The 24,401-nt window shown below is 41.9% G+C and overlaps 1 protein-coding gene across 2 annotated transcripts; it reads right to left on the bottom strand.

Annotated features, from left to right (window-relative positions):
* Positions 1 to 3,076: 3,076 nt before the first annotated feature.
* On the bottom strand, positions 3,077 to 24,175 carry ptenb (phosphatase and tensin homolog B). 2 transcript variants are annotated; one of them, XM_042082657.1, is made up of 10 exons: positions 23,392 to 24,175; positions 13,163 to 13,247; positions 12,314 to 12,358; positions 11,941 to 11,984; positions 11,393 to 11,631; positions 10,656 to 10,797; positions 9,207 to 9,275; positions 8,443 to 8,609; positions 7,999 to 8,220; positions 3,077 to 5,277 (listed from the first exon to the last, which is right to left on the bottom strand). In XM_042082657.1, exons 1-10 carry the CDS (start codon positions 23,468 to 23,470, stop codon positions 5,098 to 5,100), a joined length of 1,272 nt encoding a protein of 423 aa, XP_041938591.1. In that variant the 5' UTR covers positions 23,471 to 24,175; the 3' UTR covers positions 3,077 to 5,097. The 2 variants fall into 2 exon arrangements, with proteins under 2 accessions (XP_041938591.1, XP_041938592.1); XM_042082658.1 differs by lacking the exon at positions 9,207 to 9,275 and having other exon boundaries at positions 23,392 to 24,174.
* Positions 24,176 to 24,401: the final 226 nt, after the last annotated feature.

The raw sequence follows: 24,401 nt of genomic DNA, 5'->3' as shown, positions 1-24,401 counted from the left end.
AGTTCACCCCCCTTTTTCAGTGTGTGTGTGTGTGTGTGTGTGTATATAGGGATGAAATGTTATGGGATGTTCTAAAACAAGTGCTGTTGGACAAGCACTTTTAGTTTGAGTTTTTCCATCTCGCTTTTCTGTGTTTCGTGACGGTAAACAAGAGGCACTTTGTGGCAACCACAGGCGTCTTTTAACATATTCCACAAATCAGCTTAAAAACTACAACTACGCACATATTAGACCTACCCACTGGCACCTTGACATTTGCACCAAAGATTCTAGAGCGCTATGCTCCACTCTAAAATCTTTGATTTGCACCATGCCCTCCCCGACCCTCCCTGTAGCCCTGCATCATCGTCATCAACACGTCTCCCTCCCTAAACTCTTTTTTAAAGCTTGAAACAGATATTTGATTTTTTTTATGCTGCCTGTGAACTGTTCCAGTTCGAATGCGTGCCACAACTAAAACCCCGACAGAAGTGACCAGTCCCCTGAAGCCTGATTCTCAGTATCATAAAAGGTCCAACAAACAAACAAAAAAAACACAATAAATGATTTTTTTTTCTTTTTGTCAAAGTTTGGGAGCTACAGGGACAGGATGTTGCTCAAACACACATTTCGATACAAACAACTGTGGCTAAGATTCATGAAATCAAATTGGAAATGTCATATACTCAGAATTTTATGTGAAGGGGAAGTTTTGAGTAGGGATGTGGTGAGGGGGGGGGATGGGAATGGAACACAAAGAATACCTGCAGAGTGGTTGGATGTAAGGAACACTGTCATAAATAGTTACTTTTTATTATTTCATTTTAACCATTGATAAACAGATATCAATTAAAAAACAAAAACAAAACAAAAAAAAAAACAGGACAATTTCAGTCAACATATCACAGCTGTATCTATGGGGATTGTGTGTGGAAAGAATATTTTGTTTATAATTAGGCTGTCCACAACTGCCTTCCAACTTTACTTTTTCTTCCTAATCAAGGGCAACTGACAGGGGGGGGGGGTACTGTGAACCACTGACTGACTGAAACCCTGCAAAATCCTGTAACAGTGCAAAAGTCTAGTACAATATGTTTCTCTAATAAGTAGCTTTTTTTTTTTATTTATTTTTTTAAATAAGTACTTGAAGTAATCAAGTCAGTGCCTGGGCAGAATGGTAGTTTTTTTTTTTTTTCTCCAAAAAAAAAAATAAAAAATTTAAAAAAAAGAAGCAGAATGAGCAGTCAACTTCAAGTAAGGCTAAGAACACCCTCTCCACTGGTTCAGACTCCTCTTTCGAGAAACACACAGGGAGAAGGAAGAAAAATAAATTGACATGAACAGAAAAAAACAAGTTGAGCTTAATTTTGGCAGGTTTTCAGTGATGTAGTTTTTTTTTTTTTATGTAAACAAACAGAAGAGAATCCATGATTTAAAGTGTTCTTTCCTGGGTTGGCTTTGAATGTGAACAAGATAGGAAAGAAATCAAGAAAAGAATTTAGCAGTTCACAAAAAAAAAAAGAAAAAAGAAACACTAATCTTTGTCCATAGACAGAACACACTTGTTCAGGGCAGGAAGAAAACAAAACAACTAAGGCAAGGTAAATGTGTGATAGTGGGGGATTCACTGAGAAAACAAAAGCAATAATGTCAACAGAAATGATACCAGGTTGCTGTGAAAGAATTCTTGCCCAAGAGACTGAAGTCTATTTTTTTTCTTCTTTTTTTTAAATATTTGGTCTGGCCCATGAATTGAAATGGGTCCAGGTGATTAAAAAATTTGGCATGCTTTAAAAAACAACAGAACAAAAAAAAAAAAAATTATACATATTTAAATATTTTTCATATATAGGGCTATTTTCTTTTCTCTTAAATGTTTCTTGAAGCAAGCACAAGACTTTATGTAAAATCTTTAGCTGCACTATGCCCCATTCCCAGGGGAATGAAACCGGTTTGAAAAAGTGAAATGGAGAGAGAACGATAAGAAAGCAGAAGAGGCTGAAAAACAAAAATACAAGAAGGCAGAAACCCAGCTGGTCAGGGGCCACAACAGCAGAGGACTTAAGAACATATGCACATGGCTGTGCAACTAACAGTTCTGTCACACACACACACACACACACAGAAGCGCCGCATTTGACTGCGACTACTTGCACCATGTGAGAAGCAACAGATTCTTGGCTCCAATGTTATTGAACATTGCAAGTTTTGCAGTTTTGGCAGTTGGTAAGCACCTTGGGCTGGATATCCCGAAATGATCCCAATCTCATTAGACCATGTGCAATAAGGCTAGGAACCAGCATTCAGAGGAGGGGGAGCCAAAAATCTGACGTCTGTTATTCAAAACAAAAATAACAAGACAAAATTAGGTGAAAAGAAAAACCAGAAACCAGAAGCTCTTACGTCCGAGGAGAAACCTTTCCAAAATGCCTTATTGTGCGTCAGGTCAGGTGTGCATCCGAACCAGCATCAGTGTCATATTTAATTCCTGGGTCACAGCACTTACATTCAAAAACCAGAAGCATTCAATCAAGCCTTTCACTTTGCGTACTAGGAGATTGCATCAACTTGTCCAAGACTGGCATCACAAGATGGAAATACATTCAAAATAGCAAATCTGCGATGCAAATTGGTGCTGCTTCTTATAAGAAGCTCGGGCCTTCTGTAGAATAAACGTTTACCACACAAAAAGGAGCACAAGTGGGTCGGAAGTGCAGAGCACTTATCCTGGGCCGGTATACAAAACTGCCTCATGGGGACATTTACAATTTATGTCTAGTTTCTCACTTATAGCCTGTATCTCTCCATTTCATTCAAGGTTGGTGTGACTGACTGAAAGTTAATTAACGTTGCATATACTTGTCAAAAAAAATGTCTACGCCTACCCTGCATTAGTAACATGTGACCGTACAGGCACACACTTGCAGATCTTCCATTGCACTGATGACTGTTCAGATGCACACTGACCACAAAAGCAGGTGCGAAGAGACTGACCTCTCCTACGTCTGCCAAAAAATTAGGACTGCAGAGAGAGAGAGAGAGAGAGAGAGAGAGAGAGAGAGAGAGAGAGAGAGAGAGAGAGAGAGAGAGAGAGAGAGAGAGAGAGAGAGAGAGAGAGAGAGAGAGACACCCAAACACAAAAAACTATGTGAATCATTTGGTGGAGGGGGCTGTCTTACAAATAATAATTTTAAAAGCCTTTCCACTAACCAAATAACGACCTGCCGAAAAATGGGCATACCTGCATAAATCCTTAAAAATAAGAGGTTGCTGCCAATGTGCCTCCTAGCTAAATACAATCAACTCTGACCGACACTGGAGACAGTTTTCTTTTCATGAGAAAGAGACCATGTATATAATTTATTAAAACGACAAGGGTTCTAATTTCAATAACATGCACACTTTCCTCAATTAACTATAAGTGTCAACATTATTGCAACACTGGTTTCCCTGCTGTTTTGTGTATTATAGTTATTACCTTAATATTTAAAAACAAAACAAAAAGAAATAATAATAATAATAATAATAATAATAATAAAAAAAAAAAGACATACATGGGTCACTGTTTTTCTGCCCTGAAGTGAACAAAGAAAAAAAGACCACTGTAGAAGGAATGGACACTGTTCAAACGTCATGGAGCCTTAAAAAATAAAATCCCCACTATTATCATTGTTATCATTATTATAATAATACCAAAAATAATATCAATCGTAGTATCACAATGTCAATCAGAATAGTGACCTGGTGAAACAGACTGAAGACTTGCGCGAGTCTGCTAACAGCATGAGAAGGCGTTCACAGTAGGCGTGTTGGGGAAGAGTGGGGGAGAAAAAAAAAAGAAGAAAAGAAGAGAGGAAAAGAGAAGAAAGAAGGGCAAAGACAGGGTGAGCGTTGACACCATATGTCCTACCTATACGCAATCATGTTAAGTAACGGGCAGCAAGTGCGCTCTACCGTCCTGAGATCTCAGTTCCACGTGGGACTACAGCAAGACATCAGACCTGCCAACCTTGAAGACATTTTTGGAGTAGCACCTCGAGCCGAGAAAAATTGCTTCGGCGTTTATGCACGCAGCCAAACGCGTACATAGCCATGCACACAAGATACCTTTTGGATAGCGACCCATCTTTAATGTCGAATATATATATATATATATATATATATATACACTCGATCCAGTGTGCAAACTGAATCTGAATTTGCTAACCAATTTCAGATAGAGGGAAATGGGGTTAGCCCCGAAGCTACAGAGATTTCGGCTCCCCTGTGTTCTTCGACTAGGTCAGAAGAAAATACAGGAAAGGTTAACACGATCAAACAAAGCCAGAAACTACTGCTACTAACTAGGCTATATGACACAGTCAAAAATACAGAAAATAATGGTCAGTCAGAGCTGTCCATTTACATATTGCCGTTTCTGATGAAAACAATCTGAAAGAGATTGTGTTTACTTGCTGCACTCTGTCCTGTTGCGTATAGTTTGGACATGGACAAGAAGAGAGAAAGGGGGAGGGGAGAAACAAAGAGAGAGAAAAAAAAAGAACGAGCGATAGAGCGCACATGAGAGAGAGAGAGAGAGAGATAGAGCGAGAGAGAGAGAGAAAGAGAGAGCTCATGGAGCACTGGCCTTGGCATGGAAAGGAGACGGAGCAGCGAGTTGTAGCTTTGTTTTGACTGAGTTGTCTCCCGGCCCCTGATCTCCCATCTCCTGATTGCGTGATTAGTCCCCCCCCCCCCACTCCCACCCCCAACCACAACCACGTGACATTATGTACATAATAGCTAGTGAACCTTTATGACTGAGAGCCGGTGTCCATACTTGCACATGAGCGAAATGGGACAAAAAGTAAAAATAAAAAAGAAAACAAACAAACAACCAAAAAAGCAGGAAATGAAGAGTGATTGGTCGAGATTATTGTCCCTACAAACCAGTGGCCATTTTCTTGTGACAAACTACCTCAGTCTGGAAAAGAAAAAAAGAAGAAAAAAAAAGGTACTTGCTTTTTCAGTTCATATTCAAGTTTTCTCCTTTTTTCAAACGTTCAGGGTTTTTTTGTGTGTATATATGTCTCTTTGTATGCATGTTTATTTTTCGGTTATTTCCCCCATAAAAAATATTCAGACTTTCGTTATCTGCTGCTCCTCGTCGAAGGGTTCGTTATCAGCGTCAGAGTCCGTGGTGTCCGAGTATCGGTAATGGTCCGGCTCATTGTCACTAGCGTCCGGCGTGACTGACGTGGAGGTGCTGGCCTCAGAGTTGGACGGCTCTTCCACCGTCTTTGTGAAGTACAGCTTCACCTGAGAGCAAAGACCAGACGCAGTTAATGACTAAGATGTTAGGTTGTCAGCATGTCCTGTCATTCTTGCATAACACAAACCAACCACTCACACCTCAAGCTAATTAATTCTGTTCACTAACTCTGGTGTTAGTGCTGAACTTAATTGGTCATACTTTACATAGTACGCATATCTCCCAACAGTCTGGAAGAGAAGTAACATTTTATAAGTTAACTACAGCACAACCATGATGTAATGATCTGAAAGGATGCAGGAAAAAGTGCCACCATCAATGACATTGCGGATATTACGCATTATTTATTGAAGTCCCGCAATTTTAGCACTTATAATTTGGTAAATTTCTGCATTTACAGCAACGTTTCTCTAATAATGCACCAGTGTTCAGGTGAAGCTATTGAGAGCGGATCTACTTGAATTGAACATACAACGCGCGCAAAAGTAGGCCTCTCTCCCTACAAGGCTACGACCCCCTCTGCAGTTGCAGCATCTGGCACAGAGACAGGTTTCATTATTGCTATGACCTTTCAGCCTGAGAAAAATCATTCCATGGAGGGCTAGCTAAATCGCAGGCCTGTACAGTATCAGAAGTGTAGCCCGCTCGGAAGAAAACACTAGAACCCGAACCCGCAACAGTAGTGCCCGTGACTGTGTTAGCTATCCTCAGGATCCTCAGACAGGTAACGCTCACGTTACATATGAGGCAACATCTAAACGTCTAAAGCATTGACCGTGAGACTCCGGCATTTATGAACATGACCTAAAATAGCTTTTTTATCAAAAAACCCCAATGGACTAAATATTTGAACTCATGTTAAAAACGCTAGAGCGGGAAAAAACGGCAGTTTATCCTGAGAGAGGGAGGGATAGAGAGAAGGGCCTGTAAAAGAGGGCAGACAAGGGAGGGGACACAGAGAGAGAGAGAGAGAGAGAGAGAGAGAGAGAGAGAGAGAGAGAGAGAGAGAGAGAGAGAGAGAGAGAGAGAGAGAGAGAGAGAGAGAGAGAGAGACTGTTGTTCTGGGAAGAGGCGGGACACCCAAATACAAATAAATGCTCTGCAGGTGGCCCTGTACATTTCCTCCTGTATGCATGTTATCATGTAAATGGAAAATATATTTTAAGCACTGCACTGTAACAGAAGAAGTAATGGGACTTCTGATACAGGTTCTTATCAAGCAGAATGAAGCCAGGCCCAGGTCATGACCGTCTCAGTTTCCTGTTAACCATCTCAGTGGAAGAGTGAAGTGAAAATGGAAGTTAAAGAGAAACAGAAACTAGTCTACCACAACCTCCGATTGATCACGGTCAGATAAAACAATCATCTAGAGTCATTGTACATTGAAACACACACACACACACACACACACACACACACACACACACACACACACAATCAAAAGTAGATACATCAAGCCTCGAATTTCGAGGAGGAAGTAGCTCAAAACCAGCTATCTTCTAATTATAGGCTGACAGGCTCGAGTTGAAGTACATGCAGTCCACAGATAACAACTATCCAAAACCAGTTCATTCATTCAGCTGAACTTGCATAGAACCCAGTTTGTCTCGTCTTATGAAACCAGGAGCAACTTTGGGGGGTATTCCAAGTGACAAACCTAGGTAAGTTAACTCAGTAAGGGGTAAACCTCCTACAACAAGAGCCCTATGGCATTGTTTTGTTACGAGAATGAAGCCATACAGCTCTTCTATTAGGAGGTTTACCACTTACTCTGAGTTAACTTACCCAGGTTAAGTCACTAAACCCACATACTTGGAATACCCCCCAGGCCTTTTGGTAAAACCCGAGTGTGTGTCAATCTTTAGAGGTAGTCATAAGTCATGCAACGATCACAGAGGTTAGTTCCTCATGTCCTTCACAGACAATAAACAAACACCAAACCAAACTCATGTCAATTTCTTACACAATTTGAGAAAGCTCTTTTGGTCAGCTAACACTATAAAAAAAAACACACCAGAAAACTCATGACACACATTTCGGACAGTCAGAACTGAAATGCCACTGAAACTGTAATTGCGACACAACAGTGGTTCCCTCACAGCGTCCGATTCCAGGTGTTTTCTAAATAAGCGCCGTGGTGCATGCCGGACTCGCAGAGACAAATGACTCAGCAGGTCGATGTACTCGAGAGAAAACAATTTCGCACAATGTCCAAAATCACAAGGGCTTCCCAAGAGTTTGAAGAGTTCCAGTTGACAGGGGGAAAAGTCCACAGACTTCCAAAATGAATGTCACGTCTGAATCCAATCGTGTAAACAAAAACTGACGAATGTACACATCCCGAAACGATAAGCACCTATTTCCCCTTTCAGGGTTAATGTCCCGACAATACGTTTCGACTGGGGAAGTAAGGACGTGAAACAAAGATTACTCATCAAATGCATACCAAGAGCTGCGATTCCTGTTTCCTTGGAAGGCAAGAAGTCCCCAAAGCAGCAAACATCAACAGGGAAAAACACCTTAAGCCTTCACATCCTCTTTAACAGACTTCTTTACGGACGCCTTTAAAAACACCACCGTTAAAAGAGGACGCACACATAGGCTTAGCATTTTTGTTGTATTGGTCCTCACAGTCTTTTAGCTGTAGCTAAAAAAAAAACGACTGCTAACAAACTCTAGTGTTCATACAGTTCTGGCATTGTAAATGGGATATGCCTCGGAGCAAGTATCGAGGGGTGAGGGGTGTAACCAGAATGAGGTTCACTCACCTTGAAGTTCGGCGAGAAGTATCTGTTAGCCTTGTCCTTGTTGGCCTTGTCAAGGTCATTCTTGGTCAGCGGCATGATGAGGTAATCCCTGTCATTCTCGCCCTTCTCTGCCGGCGGGAGGCTGTCCAGGTCCTTCACCAGACCCCCGTTCTCCATCTTCTCATAGTTCTCCTCTGGTCCAGGGATGAAGAACGTGTTCACCCAGAAGTGGAACATCTTCTCCTGGAACAAATAAGAACACAGAAGGGGACAAGTGAATAAACTGAATGAACTAAATGAGCGGTCACAACAAATAAATCCCAGATAAGGCCATAAAACACACATATTGATACGGAACGTTCCAGAAGAATTATATAAATCAACAAATACATAAATGCATAGTAAATAAAGTTAAAACTGCACAAGTACCCTTCAGACTAGAATAGAAAAAACAAAGCCACGTACCTTCTTCATCATTTTATTTTGTTTATGGAAGAATTCCACCTTGATATCTCCACACACAGGCAGAGGCTGAGGAAACTCGAAGATCATGTACTTGTCCTCGCGTCGCGTGTGAATGGGGTTCGAAGTGTGGATCTTCACTTTCAGCTGGTAGACCACAAACTGGGGATCTGCAAAGGGACGAAAGGGAGAAAGAAAAACACCACCATCAACAAGACTTGCTTGACGTCAACCACGCAGAACAAAAAAAAATGTCAAGAGGACAAATAAATGTCAATTATCTGCAGGATGCGCTATAGGAGTTTGAATAAATAAAGAAACAAAAAAATGGATAAATTTGGGTGAGGAGAGGAAAGAAGGACAAACAGTATGGCTGCCAGAAGTATTAAGTGGCAGAAAAGGACCTTTTTGTGTGAGCAAAGAGAAGGACATGCTTAAGGGTTCTATTCTGAGAACAAGCTGACCAAGCAGACCTCCTACTTGCAGATGGAGGATGGGGCTTTCATTGTAGGGTGAGGGGGGGGGGGGGGGGGGGGGGGGTGGTATGAGAAGCAGGTTCTATAAAAGGTTTACTTGATTGATTGATTTAAAAAATGGGAAAAGAAAACGTATTCCAACATTCAACTGAACCACTTAGTTCTGAACTGAAAATGATGGGGGAGAGGGGGAAAAATATGATAAAGGTGAAACTAAATGAAAAATAATAATAATAAAAAAACAACCCAGAATATGATAGTTTTTTTAAAAAAAAAAAAGCTGATTTTTACCCCAGTGCCAATTCCCTTTCCTGAAACCATGGGGATTCTGCTCGTTCTTGTTTTTAACACCAGTCTCCCCTTAGAGAGAAAGAAGGAGGTTAAATCGGGCAGTGGGGCCATCACTCCGGCCCAACAGAGGGTGCTCGGTGAGATGGGGCAGGTGAAGGATTCTGGGGAAAAGGCTTTGTAAGTACACACACACACACACACACACACACACGGCCCAGGCCTTCATAAACAAGGTGCTGGGAAAGGCTGAAAAGTGGGACTACTCCTGGGCTTTTAAAAACATTAACTCCCATGTAGTACTGTGCCGAGTTTATACCATGAATCTGGTGGGATAAGTGACTGACTGCTGTTTGGAACCTCAACACTTAATACCAGTATTGCTTTTGGAGGACAGGTGATCCACTGACCAAAATAACAGCTTTTTGTCTGACAGTCATAGGTAAAAAAAAAAAAAAAAAGTGAGCGGACTTTAGGTGAACTAGGTGTGTGAATTTACGTGTGCGTGTGTGTTGAAAAGACTGTAATAAGAGTGTGTGTTTAAGTGTAGGAAAATGTGTGTGTGTAGGCGCGTTTAAAAGAGCCAAAAAAGTGTCTGCACCAAAGTTTTTCTAAGGGTGAAGTTGCCAATGTCTCATGTGTTTGTAGGCTGCGGTTCCACTCTGTAGGGACACGACAATGAGAAAGCCAAAGCATGATGACTCCGCAGGAATGATTTCTTTCTAATTTAACCGACAAGGTCTGCTGTCGTCACTCACTCTTCACATCACATCACACACACACACGAACACAGAAACCCTCTCTAAGAGCTGAGGGTGGTCCAGATCACCAGTCTAAAGACTTGGCAAAATCAACTTTCATGAGGTAAGCACTCCAAGTCCAGTCTACAGAGATTGTAACCAATGACTACTCTGTCCAAATTTACAAGTGACGAACAAGTGACCGTGGAGAACAGTATTCTTTGCCTAAATTGTCACTCCCAGTCATAAACAAATAAATGAAATGGACACAACATTGCTCTGAGCACACCCCCCCCCCCCACCCCACCCTTGCACAGGTTAAAGGACAAAACGCATGCAGATGTGTGTCAGACAGGATAGATCAAGAGCACAAAGTCGACAGGAGGGACTGAAGAAACCAACCACCCAAAATTAAAGGAGAATTCACAGAGTACTGTCAGTACGGAAAAAAGACGATGCTACCTAGCTCGAGTTGCTGCAGCTAACAGCTAGAGCGGCCAGGCAGCTACAGTGCTACACTCTGGGGCCATGTTTACATTTACACTTCTTTTCGTACCGACAGAACTCGGTGACCTCGAGAAACAGAGATCTATGTGGGAAAAATTGCCAGAGTTTTCGCTTAAAAAAAGGGCTTAGCAAAGACATTGGCCAATAACTCCGTGTGGGACGGGGTGGTGGTTTAAACCACGAGAGAGAGAGGTGAGTCACTTACTGCAGGTGCCTCCACTGAACATGGGTACGGTCTCAAAAACCATCTTGTGGAAGAGCAACGCCACGGGCTTGTACTCCAGGTTGTTCTTCAGCAGGTAGTTGTAGTAGTGGACATACCGCCTCTGGCTGGGGATAGTAACTCCCTGTGGCGAGAGGGAGTTTGAGGAGACACACGTCAAGATACGCATATCACACAAAGTTAACACACAGCAAGAACGTAAAGATAATCTGTTTACAGATTAAAGGTGCTATAATCAATAATCTATCTATCTATCTATCTATCTATCTATCGGATGGTGAGGTGATGTAAGCTGTATGTGTCACAATTTTTTTTTTCTTACAAGCCATGTTACATTGCTTATAGCACCTTTAATATAAAAGTTGGTCTACTTATCACATGTGGCTCACAACCTAAACTGAATGAAACTGTGTACACAGTGTTTTTTAAACCACAACTGTTGAGTGAGAACGCACTGGTCAGAAGCTTATGGCTATTTGGTAACAAAGTACAATCTCCAAAGTGCAGTTGCAGTGTGCTTTTTGGCATACACCTTTATCTTAAAAGACTACAGGCATGATTGGGCTCTGACCATTGATCCCCTGACCCTTCCTCAGACAACTGCAGACTCTAAAACAGATCACACACCATTCTCCGCAATCAGCTGGTGATTTTTTCTTACTTCAGGACCTCACTCTTTTTCCCGTCAGGCACTTCGCCGGACACCCGCCCTTGCTCACCTTCTTATCTCTGGTCCGAACCTCGCCGTAGAAGTCCAGTGCCTCCTGGGCCTTTAGGAACTTGCCGCGGTGCAGCAGGTACGCGCATATCATCACACCGGTGCGCCCTTTTCCCGCCTTGCAGTGGATGGCAGCTACGTGATTATCGTCCTCGCTTAGCCACTTGTCAAGGTCTTCACAAAAGGGCTTAATGAGCTCCAGCTGTGGAGGATTATGGTCCTCAAAAGGGTACTGGGCCACTACAAGGACAAAAGAAACACGGAGATCCTTTAATACACAGGTGGACCAACAAAAAGAGCTGGTTTTACAACTTGACAGTTGATTACGATCATTGTTTCATTCAATGTGAGAATTCTACAGTAGGAGCAGGCTTCAATCTTTTCTTTTTTTTTTTGTTTTGAAGTGTGCTGGGCCAAATTTAGATTAATCAGAATCGGAGAAAAGGCGCACTGAAGAAAGCCCTACGCGGACATGTGCTGTATGTAGGATTGTTGTTTGCAAAGTGTGGCCTTCTCTCCTTTTCTGTATCATTCAGTATCATTACTTACCACGACAATTAAATTTGGAAGCATCATAATTTCTTTCAGCGCATCTAAGGCAAGGAAGAAAAGTACAAAACATCAGATATATATTCAGATACACATACAAAACCTGCATTGCATGTAAATATAGACAGACACTCATTCAGACACTGTAGATGCGTTCAGGCTAATCAAGATGCAGGGGGAAGCCAATCCTACTCATATAAAATACAGTGTCCCTTGCCTGACCACATGGAACTGATAAGGCTGCATTACAAAACTTTTCGGTCACCAAAATGAAAAAAATGGATAGAGGAAAGTTTCTCCCCTCCCCTTCTCCCCTTTGACATAGTATTTACAACTTGTATAGAAGCTTCAATTGCATGCATTGTATACTTACAGATTATAGATTTTATAATGATTTTTATGCTTGGAGTCTAGAAACCTGCAGAGACAAAGGAAGAAAACAATGACAGTTAACATTTGAATTATGCAATGTTTACTATTCTTGGTATCAGACATGTACATCCTCTAAAAACACCACTAAGTATCCTACACCTCATCAACACTTGTTACCGCAGTGAGCATGAAGATAATAATCTCAACCTCTGACGTCAAGAGTGGCATTAAAGAAATGCAAGACTAACAGACAGATGTTTACATCTGTCTTTGCGAGTCCATCTACTGTATGTGTGTCATCACAAATAAATATGTAAAGAGACCATGGGTTTGCGAAAGGCGATATATATAAACGTTATCATTTATTATAAAAAGAGAAAAGTCTATAAAAAGAGAGTCAAAGAGAGTCATGTTACAACTGCAGAGGAATTAGCCCCGTGTTAAAGAAATCTAAGAGAATACTAAATCACAAGGTGTACATAACTTGACTGGACCATCTTCTAATTTAAAAAAAATCTTGTGTATGGTTTGGTTGCTTCAGATCAGTAGATTATTTTTAAGGAGACAAGCGACCAAATTGAGGTTATCATAGACTTTTAGATGTGTCCTCGTGGTGCAGATAGGGAGACTTGGCATGCCATTGTAGATAACCATTTGGTTTTGTTTACGGCTGCCAGACTGATTTCAGTAGTAAACAAATAATTAGATGAATTTCTTCTTGGAAGATTGGAGACGAGATAAGACGAAATGTGAAAAAAAACGGTGTGACGTTACCCTTGGGGTTGGAACGTTTTTTAGAGCCGTCTATTTTTGGAGAATCTGATAGGGAGGAGAGAAGAAGAGGACTTACCGTACGACATCGTCTATGTTGTTTCTGTACACCCCCTCGATTCTCTGGGCAGGAAAGCCCATAGCGATTATGTTTGGATAAATATCTGAGTGGCCGTTAAGGAAAAGCACAGTGAGTAAATGGATTGCTGGATGTCCGAGGACAAAGCAAATAAACATGTCAAATCTCAGGTCACAAGAGGTATAAAAATAAGTATTTTCAAAACAATACTGGTTTAACAAACAATAGTTCTACAGAAATTAATGGGCACAATCATAGATGCATCCTAACATTTTTTCAACCCAGGATACCTTAATGCAAGAGTTACTGCTTCCAAGAATTCAAATTTGTAGAAAATCATTACAGAGAAAACTACTGCAACTTCTTGGAATGCATTCTTTAATACGCAATTTTCAAAATAATAAGGGTCTGGCTGGTCCACTGTATGCCCTAACAGTCTAACTGCATCCCCTGGATACATCAGAGAGAGCATTTTTGTATGTACAATTGCTATGATTGTACAGTAGGCCATATTGCTTCACAGATTACAAAGCCACAGACACACATAACAAGACCACACAGCCACACATAACTAAGGTCATCACAGCAGTGGGTCTGATTCACACCAGGTGAACTTTGGACAAGGATTGCTGCTGACCACCCACAATCTCCAGAAGACATGTTGAAAAGGAACCTTATCAGTGGAAGCACGTAGTTTTGCAATGGATTGTGGGACATCGATTGAGCAACAAGTTGGCCCGCTTGTAAAACATCCATGTCTAACACAGCGCATGTTTAGATGCCAATTTCTAGCCAGTTTATTTCTGCCGAATGATTTTCCCCCCCCCCAATTCCCTCCAATTGCCCTCTTGTTCACATGACCCGTCAACAGAGGACATTCTGACTTTGAAGCCAATTCCAAGACTTCATATTCTACAACTTTAACAAAGATATATTTAGCTGAGCCTCAGAGCCTATATCAGCAGCTAAACTGAAACATCACGAGTCAAACGTTTCTTGACATCCAAACTCAAGACTGATCATATTGATGAAAATCTCTGCTTGCTCGATAACGTCAATGTACCCCGCAACCAGTGCTGAAAGTAACCCGTTACAAAGTAATGCATTACTGTAATTCCACTACTTTTAGTGGTAACAAGCATGTAACAAAGTATTTGCGTAAATCAAGTAACGCAATAACAGTTACTGAAATTTACATGACTTCGTTACTTGCGTTAATCTGTTGATCTTGAATGAATGACTCCAGACAAGATGACAGACGCACATTTGCTGCTTCTGATCTAACGCCTCCCGACCTTAGCCGTGTTTCCCGCGATTGTGTTGCAAGTTTGGATTGCAGATGCATTCTTTACAGCAGCCTCCTTACATTCCTCCTTATTACGAATTTAAAACATGCAAGAGTGCATTAGGCTGCAATTTTAAATGGACATCTTAAACGCCTTTTCCTTTCGTTTCCATCTCGTAAGCCCCACTACAGTAACAGCGCATTGTTGTTTAGCTCTCTGTTCTTTTTCGGCTATTGCGCAAAAACCTTGTTATATCAATTTCACATTCTTACAACATAGCCACAACACAACACCAATAGGCCTACATATATAGCCTTGGCACAGGCAAGCACACGTTTAACTCGAGAGGAAAATGTGGATTTCACTTACCAAATAAAAAAACCTCCACAAATAGCTTACAGCGACTTGAGTTATTTGCACGACTGGTATGTTTACACCGGAATTGACATCCACGGTGTTATGGATTCATTTGCCTGCGACGGAACATACAACTTCTCTCTGGAACACCTTATTTAGCTGAAGAGTAACAGGTTGAGCACCACAACCTTTTGTATAGTGTGCGACAACATCCCCAAACCCTCGGATGCGCATTAAAAATTATTTCGGTAGGTCAGTCACTTGTGCAGCGCAGGCTTTTCCCAAACTGATGGTGCTTAAAATGCTGTACAACTGTGTTCAAAGCAGGATGAGGACAACCTAAGGTTGTGTGTGTGCGTGTGTGTGTGTACAAAATTGAGCAGCAATAACCACTTGACCAATAGGCCATTTAACATTGTTTCACATTGCATCCCATTGAACTCATTCCATGTAGCCTACAGAAGGATTGCAATAATAATGATGATAATGATGATGATGATAATAATAACTTATTAACATATTGCAGAATTCAGTGTCAGTGCACCACCATGCAGTAGTAGTAGTAGTAGTAGTAGTAGAAGACTAGTAGTAGGCAGGGTACTATTCCTCAATTTCCTGTCTGAGTCCAGAAGCAAGTTAGCTATTAAAAGGTTTTCAGTGGCTTTCACACAACTGGTTAGACATCTTCTTGACAGGTCAGGTCATACTAGTGCTTGTCTCTTCGTGCAAAAAAAAGCATACTTGCATCCAAGCATGCAAACATGCCTCTTAGGTCTTAATGTGTCATTTTGTCTGTTGCAACGCAAACACACCACACAGGCTTATCTGGATCAAGAGGTGCACCTTACCAACACGCAGTTGGTGAAACCCCAGAGAGAGAAGCAAGTTCACAGTAAGCTCATAGCGTACTTCAGTGGTGAGTTTGGCAAGCCCCTTGCCTCACACACTTCCTCAAACAAGTTCACAAGGTGAACCAACACTGGAACATGTCACTGATGGGTGACGTGTGTGTGTGTGTGTGTGTGTGTGTGTGTGTGTGAGTATCTACAATTTACTTCTGTAAAGGACCAGAGGAGTCATCTGGTATTCCACTGGGCTACACTTACAATGCTTCAGTGAGAACAGATTGGCAAGGAACCAGACTAGGGGGTCGACCAATTATCGGCTGGGCCGATTATTAGGGCCGATATTTAGCATTTTTATAATAATCGGTATCGGCCATTTTTTCCACCGATAAGGCGATACTGAAATCGATAAAGAATGAAACGCGCTACTTTGTCTGTAAAGTGTCTCTCACTCCCTGCATTTGCTACTCTGTAGTGAAGAGCATTGTCCCGCTCACTACACTGTCTGATTTGTTAGTTAGCATGAATGCAGCCAATCAGGATCGAAGACTGAACATAGAGAAAGTTTCTCACTGAGGCAAACTAGGGATGCACGATATATCGGCGGCCGATATATTATTATATCAGCCCTATCTAGAGCCGTCTTGTGCTGGTGTGTTTGCACTTTACCGCGCTGGTCGGGGAAACAAATAAACAATTATTAGTGGGACGAGTACATAAGTAGGCCTAGTTCTAAGTTGTGTTTTAGTATTATATTTGCATAACTTTAGCTTGGGTTTTGTATTATTACCTAGAAATATGCTAACCATTCGTGCTTCAGTTCCAGACAGGTCATCATAATAAGTTATTAAAACCTTCGTGGCTAACGCCTTTCATTTCTGCTGCAGCAGATTGTGCGCAACAGAGTAGACGGACATAAGATACAGTCTGAGGAGTTGCAGCTTTATTCAGTTACCCACAGTTGAAACTAAACCTAAGTTTCCATCACAAACTCTGATTTGGTCGCTATACTGTAGCTTATTCCAAGCTGAGCCGTTTATGAGCGTTTAGTCCTAAATGAAAACGATTTAAACTCTCTAGCCACTCACTCGCAATTATTTTGATACACAATTGTCTATAAACTTGCATCACTTGCAAGTTTATAGACAGGTTCACTTAAAGGAGCCACACATACTGTAGGGCTAGGCTACTGTTATGTTGTTGACTGCCGTATTATTGATGACTATTATGAGTTCTGTCCATTATTTGGTGGTAGGTAAAATTACTGCAATACAATTATGCTTATTAAATGCTTTCCCCAAATCACTTTTCACAATTTTTTTTCAAGAGTAATAGTATCGGTTATCGTATCTGTATCGGCCACAACAAACCAATAAATATCGGTTATCGCTATCGGCCCTAAAATTCCATATCGGTGCATCTCTAAGGCAAACTGTGGACTGGGCTTCAGTTGTAGGCCTACGGAGCTATTTTTCGAAGGTAAGGTAAGGTAACCTTACATTGCTCTTCCAAAATTAATTCAGTGGAAATGCATGGATTCCAGTTTCTTCCAGTAGCAGCAACTGGAATCCATGCATTTCCCCTAAATTATTTTTGGAATCTGATCCCTTATCATACCTGTTCATTCTTACTCATTGCTCGACTTATCGTGACTAAATTCAAGATGCTTGCAAACGCTAAACTTCGTGAAGATACTGTCTGTATAAATCGTCTTGTAAGTAATCTACCAGTGCTTTTTCAAAGTTCTCAATGTCTCGTTTTAAATGTCAGGGCCCTCGGAAGTCTACCAATGAAGTGTGGAGATACATTGAGCCTCGTAAATGGGTGTAAAACAGTGATTTATTTGCATGGCTAGCCCGATGCCGAAGCACCACTATTGAAAAAGCTGTTGGTAGCATCGGCTAACTAGCGCCAGATTTTGGAGTGCAGGGGACAAGCCGAGATGGGCTATGAGACATACGTTCACACTCGGTATCTTGTTTCAATACACTTTAGGTCAATATCACACCGTAATTCTCCTTTAAATGCTTTTGAATGAAAATTTTGCAGCATATCGCCTTCACTATCTACCCCCCTTTTTGACAAAAGACATATCGGTTTTACATATCGGTTATCAGCCTCCTGTTTTGGTAATAATTGATATCGGTATCGGCCCTGAAAAAAACATATCGGTCGACCCCTAAACCAGACACATAGAAATGACCTGCTAGAGCATACTCACGTTTGCAATGAGCCAACACACATATCAGCCAGGTTCCCCATTCACAGACAACATGCAACAGATACCGGCATGCACCAAATCACAACATTGTTTTGATAAGTCACATCTGTGGCATTTCCAGGCACACTTATACACCCCCTTTGCAAAGAACCCCTTCAAACACTCCCCATTATAACCACATTTCCCTCTTCTCAACCCATACGACTGCTCACTTCACCCTGTGAGAAAAGCAAACCGCCTTGACTGTACCCCCCCCCCCCCCAAAAAAAAAGCGTCTACTAAATTCCATAACCATAAGTCAACTTTAACTAACTTAACTTAACTACCAGCCCAACTCCCATCCCTCCCACTCCCAGGCTATCCAGTGCGGGTCCGAACTGTACCGCAGGGCTGTGGGAGCTGGGCGACCAGATGGCCTGGGCCACGAGGACCTCTGGGGCAGACCTCAGTGCTCCGCCAGCCCACACAGAGGCACCTTATAAATCACCCGCTGCCCAGGGTCCTGGGCCCGGGCCCAGCCACTCGCCCACTCTCTCCTTTCTCTACCGTCCACAATGCCTCTACACCCGCCCCGCCCCCCCCCCACGCACGCACGCACGCACGCACGCACGCACGCACGCACACGCCTATACAAACGCAGAGAGACGCACACAGACACACACACACACACAGACACACACACACACACAGACACACACATCCTGATCTCTTCCTCGCCACCCCACATCCTGAGAATATCACCCTTGCTGTTGTTCTGTTCTACATCCATCCAATCCTTAAGAGTCTTGTTCTCAATCTCTTTGTTGGCCTGGCCTACTCCCCATCACACGTGTGTCTGTGTGTGTGTGTGAGAGTGTATGAGTCAGTGTGGCCGCGGCCGCATGGAGACGTGCAACAACCAGACCGCTTGCGCCACGCCAACCCCCTGCTCTCAAGGACTTTGCCCAAGCCTCAGAGCGAGTGACAATCTCTTACCGACAGGCCGTGGATTTCGAGGGAAATGAACATCGACAGTGACTAACCGGCGTGCCCAGGAGGTCTGGAAATAGACCAAGTTAAATGTTAACACAAACGTTTGGCCTCGGTGTCCAATTCCCTTTGCAAAACCTGGAGTCTTTTTCACCAGAACACATAGCCCATTCAGAGTCGTTTTCCTCTGTTCTTGAGCACTTTTTTAGAGGCTCTGTTGTAAATCATCCAAGAGCTATGACACCATTCTAGATCAAGATCTTCATTTCTACCAACCTTATCGTTTTTTTTTTTTTGTCTGGTCTGTTCACTTAAACCCATATCAGGCTGATCTCAAACTGAACTTGTCCCATGTCCTGCGCATACCATGTGCTTCACCACTGGACTCTCTACATATTACGTAATGTGCACCATGCTTTTTTTTGGTCAATTCATGCATTTTCACAGTCTTGCGTATATTGTAACACATGCAGTTATAATGTGTAACACTCCATAGCTGCTGTTCAATCACATACAATGCCATACACATAACCAAAGCGGCATGATGCAGACTGTGCTAACAAGCAACATTAGCCTGTTCACCTGTATTCTAGCATATGACTGATGATAAGGTGCCTTAGAAGTGACACGTCTAAAATCAGTCAACCTTCAAGGGCTTTAACTGCACTGCAAGTCTACAGCACATAACGTCAATGACTTGAGCAGTAAAACCTGTGGCCTACATGAGGCTCAATTAAGTAGCTTTAAGTCTGCCTGCAACACATTTGTTAAATTATTACTGACATGGCACATGAATTAGACTACTATACTGCTCCAACTCAGTGTAGGCGGTTGCCTAAGTCTTGTGCTAAGGTTAAGCCACAACCTGCATTAACGGCTTCACAGCGGGTTAAACTGTGGTTGACTCACATTCTTATTTGCTACGGGGGTGGGGACACACACACACACACACACACAAAAAAAGAGAACAAAATGTATCCAGTTTCTGGCGTTGAGACCCATCACAAATGCCCTGTTTTGCAAAGCACTTAAAAATAATCAGCAGAACATGCAAAGCACTTTTTTCCCTCAGCCATTTGCCCTTACCTCACCTCCCTCAAAAAAACTGTACCATGCAGCTATGCATCTGTTCTCCAACCAACCGTCTCACCTTGCGCTTGCTCTGCCCACTCTGTGCAGAACCCACACACAGAGAATTTACAAAACTCCTCGTCGCATCAAATACCAAACGCACACTAAAAATATTTGAAAAACAGTATAACGTACGTACACGCACACCAAAAACTCGAACCAGTGTGATGCTATTCATAGAAGATAAACAAAAACTAGGTGACAGACACATAAATTATACTAGATCTCGCATCAAGACTTAGGACCAGACACTAGACAACACACAGAACATAAGTACATAACCTAGGTGGTGCACAGGCATACATATCAGCAGTTCCATAGGTATGCAAAACTACAACATCTCTTCTTCCTCTGTTTTGATACGCTTAAATGCAAAGCCTCAAACAGCAGAAATTAAACTGTACTCTGTGTGTGGGCAAGTTTAAAGGCAATATGCATATGTCCCAACATATCCTAGTCGCTTTGGCTAAAAAAGCGTCAGCCAAATGTAATGTAATGTAATGTAATGTAATGTAATATCCTTCTAGAAGTATAAATGTACAAAACACACTCACTCTCTCTCACTCTAAACCAGAGCATGGTGAGGTGATTCAGAACCTGTCATGTGTTCTTTCAAAGCCAGCTGGTGATACATCTCTGATCATGGTTGTAGATAGACTGGTGCTATGTTATGACATCACTCAAGGTATGCCAATAGGAAATAGTTCAAAAGGAAATAAATATAAAGCAAGGCATCAGTGTCTTCTGTCAAGACACTGATGTATACATACACTGCTCAAATAAATTATGGGAACACTTCAATCATACACTGGATCGGTACTCTGACACTATTTGGTTCTGAGCACAAGTAAAACTTTTGAGGCGAGTGTTTTATTTTGCAAGCACTGTCAGACATTTGAGTTTGAGAATGGAGAAAAGGGTGGAAGGTTTCAAAAAATGTGTTTTAACAATTGTGGAAAACTGTGTTCCCTTAATTTTTTTGAGCAGTATATTCTTACACTGAGAACTGAGTGCTAACAGCTTGGGAAGAACACTGCCTACTTACTGTCCTTTTGTACCATGCATGTTTTCTTACCATCTTCCTACTCACACACAGAGTCAAACTGTGAGATGGGATGACAAGTTTGTCAATACTTCAACAAGCTGTGCAAAGACAACAGACCTCTCAGCCTTGGTCTATTAACTGTAGCTCAGCGCGCTAAGTGACAAGACAGATATAGCAACGGCTTCATAGCGACCACTGTCAAAAACGGGAAATGATACTTTTCACATCACCTCAAAATCCAGACCGTCTGGACGTCAAAAGATTCACAGGCAGACCAATGTGACAATGCATGTTTACCACCGGAGAAGAAGCAGCTGACGCACATTTTATATAGTTAGGTATGGAATTAGGCTTATATCAGTAACAAGCAACTGCTAATGGGCAATATATGCATCACCCATTTGTAGTATTATGACAAAAGTGTGTCCCAAGGCATAGCCAGATACAACATCCTGAAAGTTAACCTGAAGCCTGAATGTTTGAGCGCAACTTTTTGTACAAGGGAGGCCTACTGCTGACACTAAAAAGCACCAAAATGTAAAGAGACAATTATGGATATCTGTACTCAAACCACTCTACCACCAAACACCACAAATGTGTGTGTGGATTTATGATGGCAATCTGGGAAAACGCTTAGTGGGGGATATTCTTAGTCCTTCAGTACATAGGGCAATTATATGCATGGCCATAACAACAGAGGGGACTTGAAGCTTAAAATCACAAGCAACTTCTTAAGACACAGATGTTCAGACATTTATTTCACTGCCTCCTATGAGAATCCCTTGTCTCCAATGACACAACCATACCAAACTGCCAAAGTGCTGGTAACCATTACTGTGACAGAACCAATGGACATACATAACATAATATCAATATGGTGTTCGTGCCATGTACAGCCTACCGCTCAATAATGATTCAACACACAGAGATGAGTCCAATAAGACACTAACACACTTGCCAAATCACCATTTCACTGACTGCTTCACGGTGCACAGACAAAAGCAAAGGCTTATTGTGCTAAAATGGTACAGAGCAGGACTTTCTTTCATGCTGTAGCACCTGATTCATGTAGTTTGATAGTGTATCATGGTAAAGACACACCGAGTCAAAATCGTCAGTTAAATCAGCAACATCGGCTTGGCAACAGGAAATTGAGAACACATTCAAATCCACACATTATGGTGATGCTATACAGAATTACTTGTGCCCATCTTACAGCACACAAGTGCAGCCACATCTTTGTCACATCCGTCATTTTCACTGCACTTGAGGACAAAAACCCTTTCCTGGACATGACTACAGCTGCAAAAGAGTATTCACATACGTAAAGAATTATATGTGTACTCCATCTAGCCTATTAATCTGACCACGTACATGAACAGCACCAACATTACATCATCACCATCCAAAAAAATAAATAAATAAATAAATAAATAAATCGACCAACACATGATATCCATATTTTTTCAAGGGAAATAGCCGACTGACTGTTAGTAGCCTATTGTCGATGCAATATGTAATCCAAGTGCTATATGACCCATCTCGCAAGCCCCCCCCCCCCCCAGCTGGGATGCTATTTTCTGCGAGTTGATGATGCAATGGTTCTTTGTGTAGCTGGCCATGATTGTCAATTTCCATCTAATCCAATGCATTATGTAGGCCATCATATTTGAACGCACCATAAAATATAAACCATTAGTTCAACCTCCTGCGCATTACTTCAGGTAATGCATAGAATGAAATATTTACTTATACACAACATATGAAGCTGTTTGACTACAAAAAAAAAGTCTTTCACAAATGGCATATGATTTGCTAGACATTTTCAAACATAATGTGGGCTGCTGAATAGAGAATCTGATTTGGAGCAACGCATCTCTGAAGACTACAGCCTACAGTACTCCGAGCTGTCAGATAAGACTGGTCCCTACAATTGGCAGCTACCTCACCACAAGTAGACCACAGCGTTAAACGACTTCAGATTTCAACCCTTCAGATAAGCTAGGGCTGTGTTTCTGCCTTACCTTATCATACAACCAGTACTACCAAGTTCACATAGTTGACATGTCACAATCAAGCATTAATGTAGCTCAGTCTGCGAGATAGGCAGATCACTAACCAAATTGATGAACATACATTAACGTTACCTCTCTGGCTACTGTTAAATCAAACCAACAGTATTAGAGAACGCTGACAGCACTGATAAAGCTAGTAGGGCTAGCTCCAGTAACGATAACCATTCGGGAAAAGCCATTAGGTGAGAAAGTTGGGTATTACCTCCTCATGGAAATAACGTAACGTTAACGTTACAGTCAACGTTACGTTACAGCTAGATAGTGTTAGATCAAAAATAAAGACATTTCAAAAGAGGATACAAGTCAAGTCCAAGTCAAATCCATCTTCCTGGTATCTTCTCTTGTTTCTACTGACAAACTCCTTTATTATCGCAGCCATGGTTCTGGCAGGTGTCCTTGGGTTTGCCAGTTTACTATAAAGTACTGTGTTTTATTAAAATGCCTTTGCTTGGTTGATTTCGCGGTCCCGTTGAAGTCAATGGTTATGTTAGCTAGCTCTTGCTAGCTAACTGACGTTCAGGGCTATTAACGTTAGCTAGAATGGCTTCTGCTGCTGGCTCATAAAGGAAGGCCACCGCAGGCCCGGCTTCCAGGATCCCACAAACTGGCTTACAATCCTCCAAGTGAAAAGGTAGACAATCCTCCAAGTCTCGCACCGCAATAATTTGAAAGCACGCCAAGTCTCTGAGACCGTCGCAGCCGCCGTGATTGAGCTGCAAAGGCGGAGAGGATCCTCTCCGACGGTCCAAAGCCAGAACTATGACAGACGACTTGCACACACGTACCGTGGCTCTGGATAGCGACTGGCTAGCTGGCTAGCTCCATAGTTAGCTAGCACGTATATTTTTAAAAAATTAAAAAACGAATTTACGCTAAAATACCTCCCATCGAATCATCCACGGTCATACAATTCCAACAAATTTCGGGGTTGATTGACAGCCTCCACCTTGATGATGAAAATGTGCTACTGTATTTCTGACGAAATCATTTTCAACGATTTTCCATGCATGTCCCCTTTCCTTTTCTTGTTTCTCCGCTGCTCTCAAACTTCCATCATGGCTTCCCATAGAAAAAGGTTAGATTTGGTCCCATTCGGTCTCAGTGCTCCTCCGCGAAAATAGTTCCCTTAACATTACGTTCTCGGGTATAGTTATGGAAAGATGATGACAGAAATCACGTGTTTCTTAAATACTTATGGAAATGGATACATTGAAGTATCTGAGCCACAGACAATCTGAATGAGACGTAGTTTTACATTAATGAGATTTCTCATCGATGGCGGAGGGACATTTACGCAACACACGCGATCT

The sequence above is a fragment of the Alosa sapidissima genome, chromosome 24 (assembly GCF_018492685.1).
Source record: "Alosa sapidissima isolate fAloSap1 chromosome 24, fAloSap1.pri, whole genome shotgun sequence".
Taxonomy (NCBI): Eukaryota; Metazoa; Chordata; class Actinopteri; order Clupeiformes; family Clupeidae; genus Alosa; species Alosa sapidissima.
The sequence above is the reverse complement of the archived record's forward strand: the minus strand, read 5'-3'. Positions and strand labels throughout refer to the sequence as shown.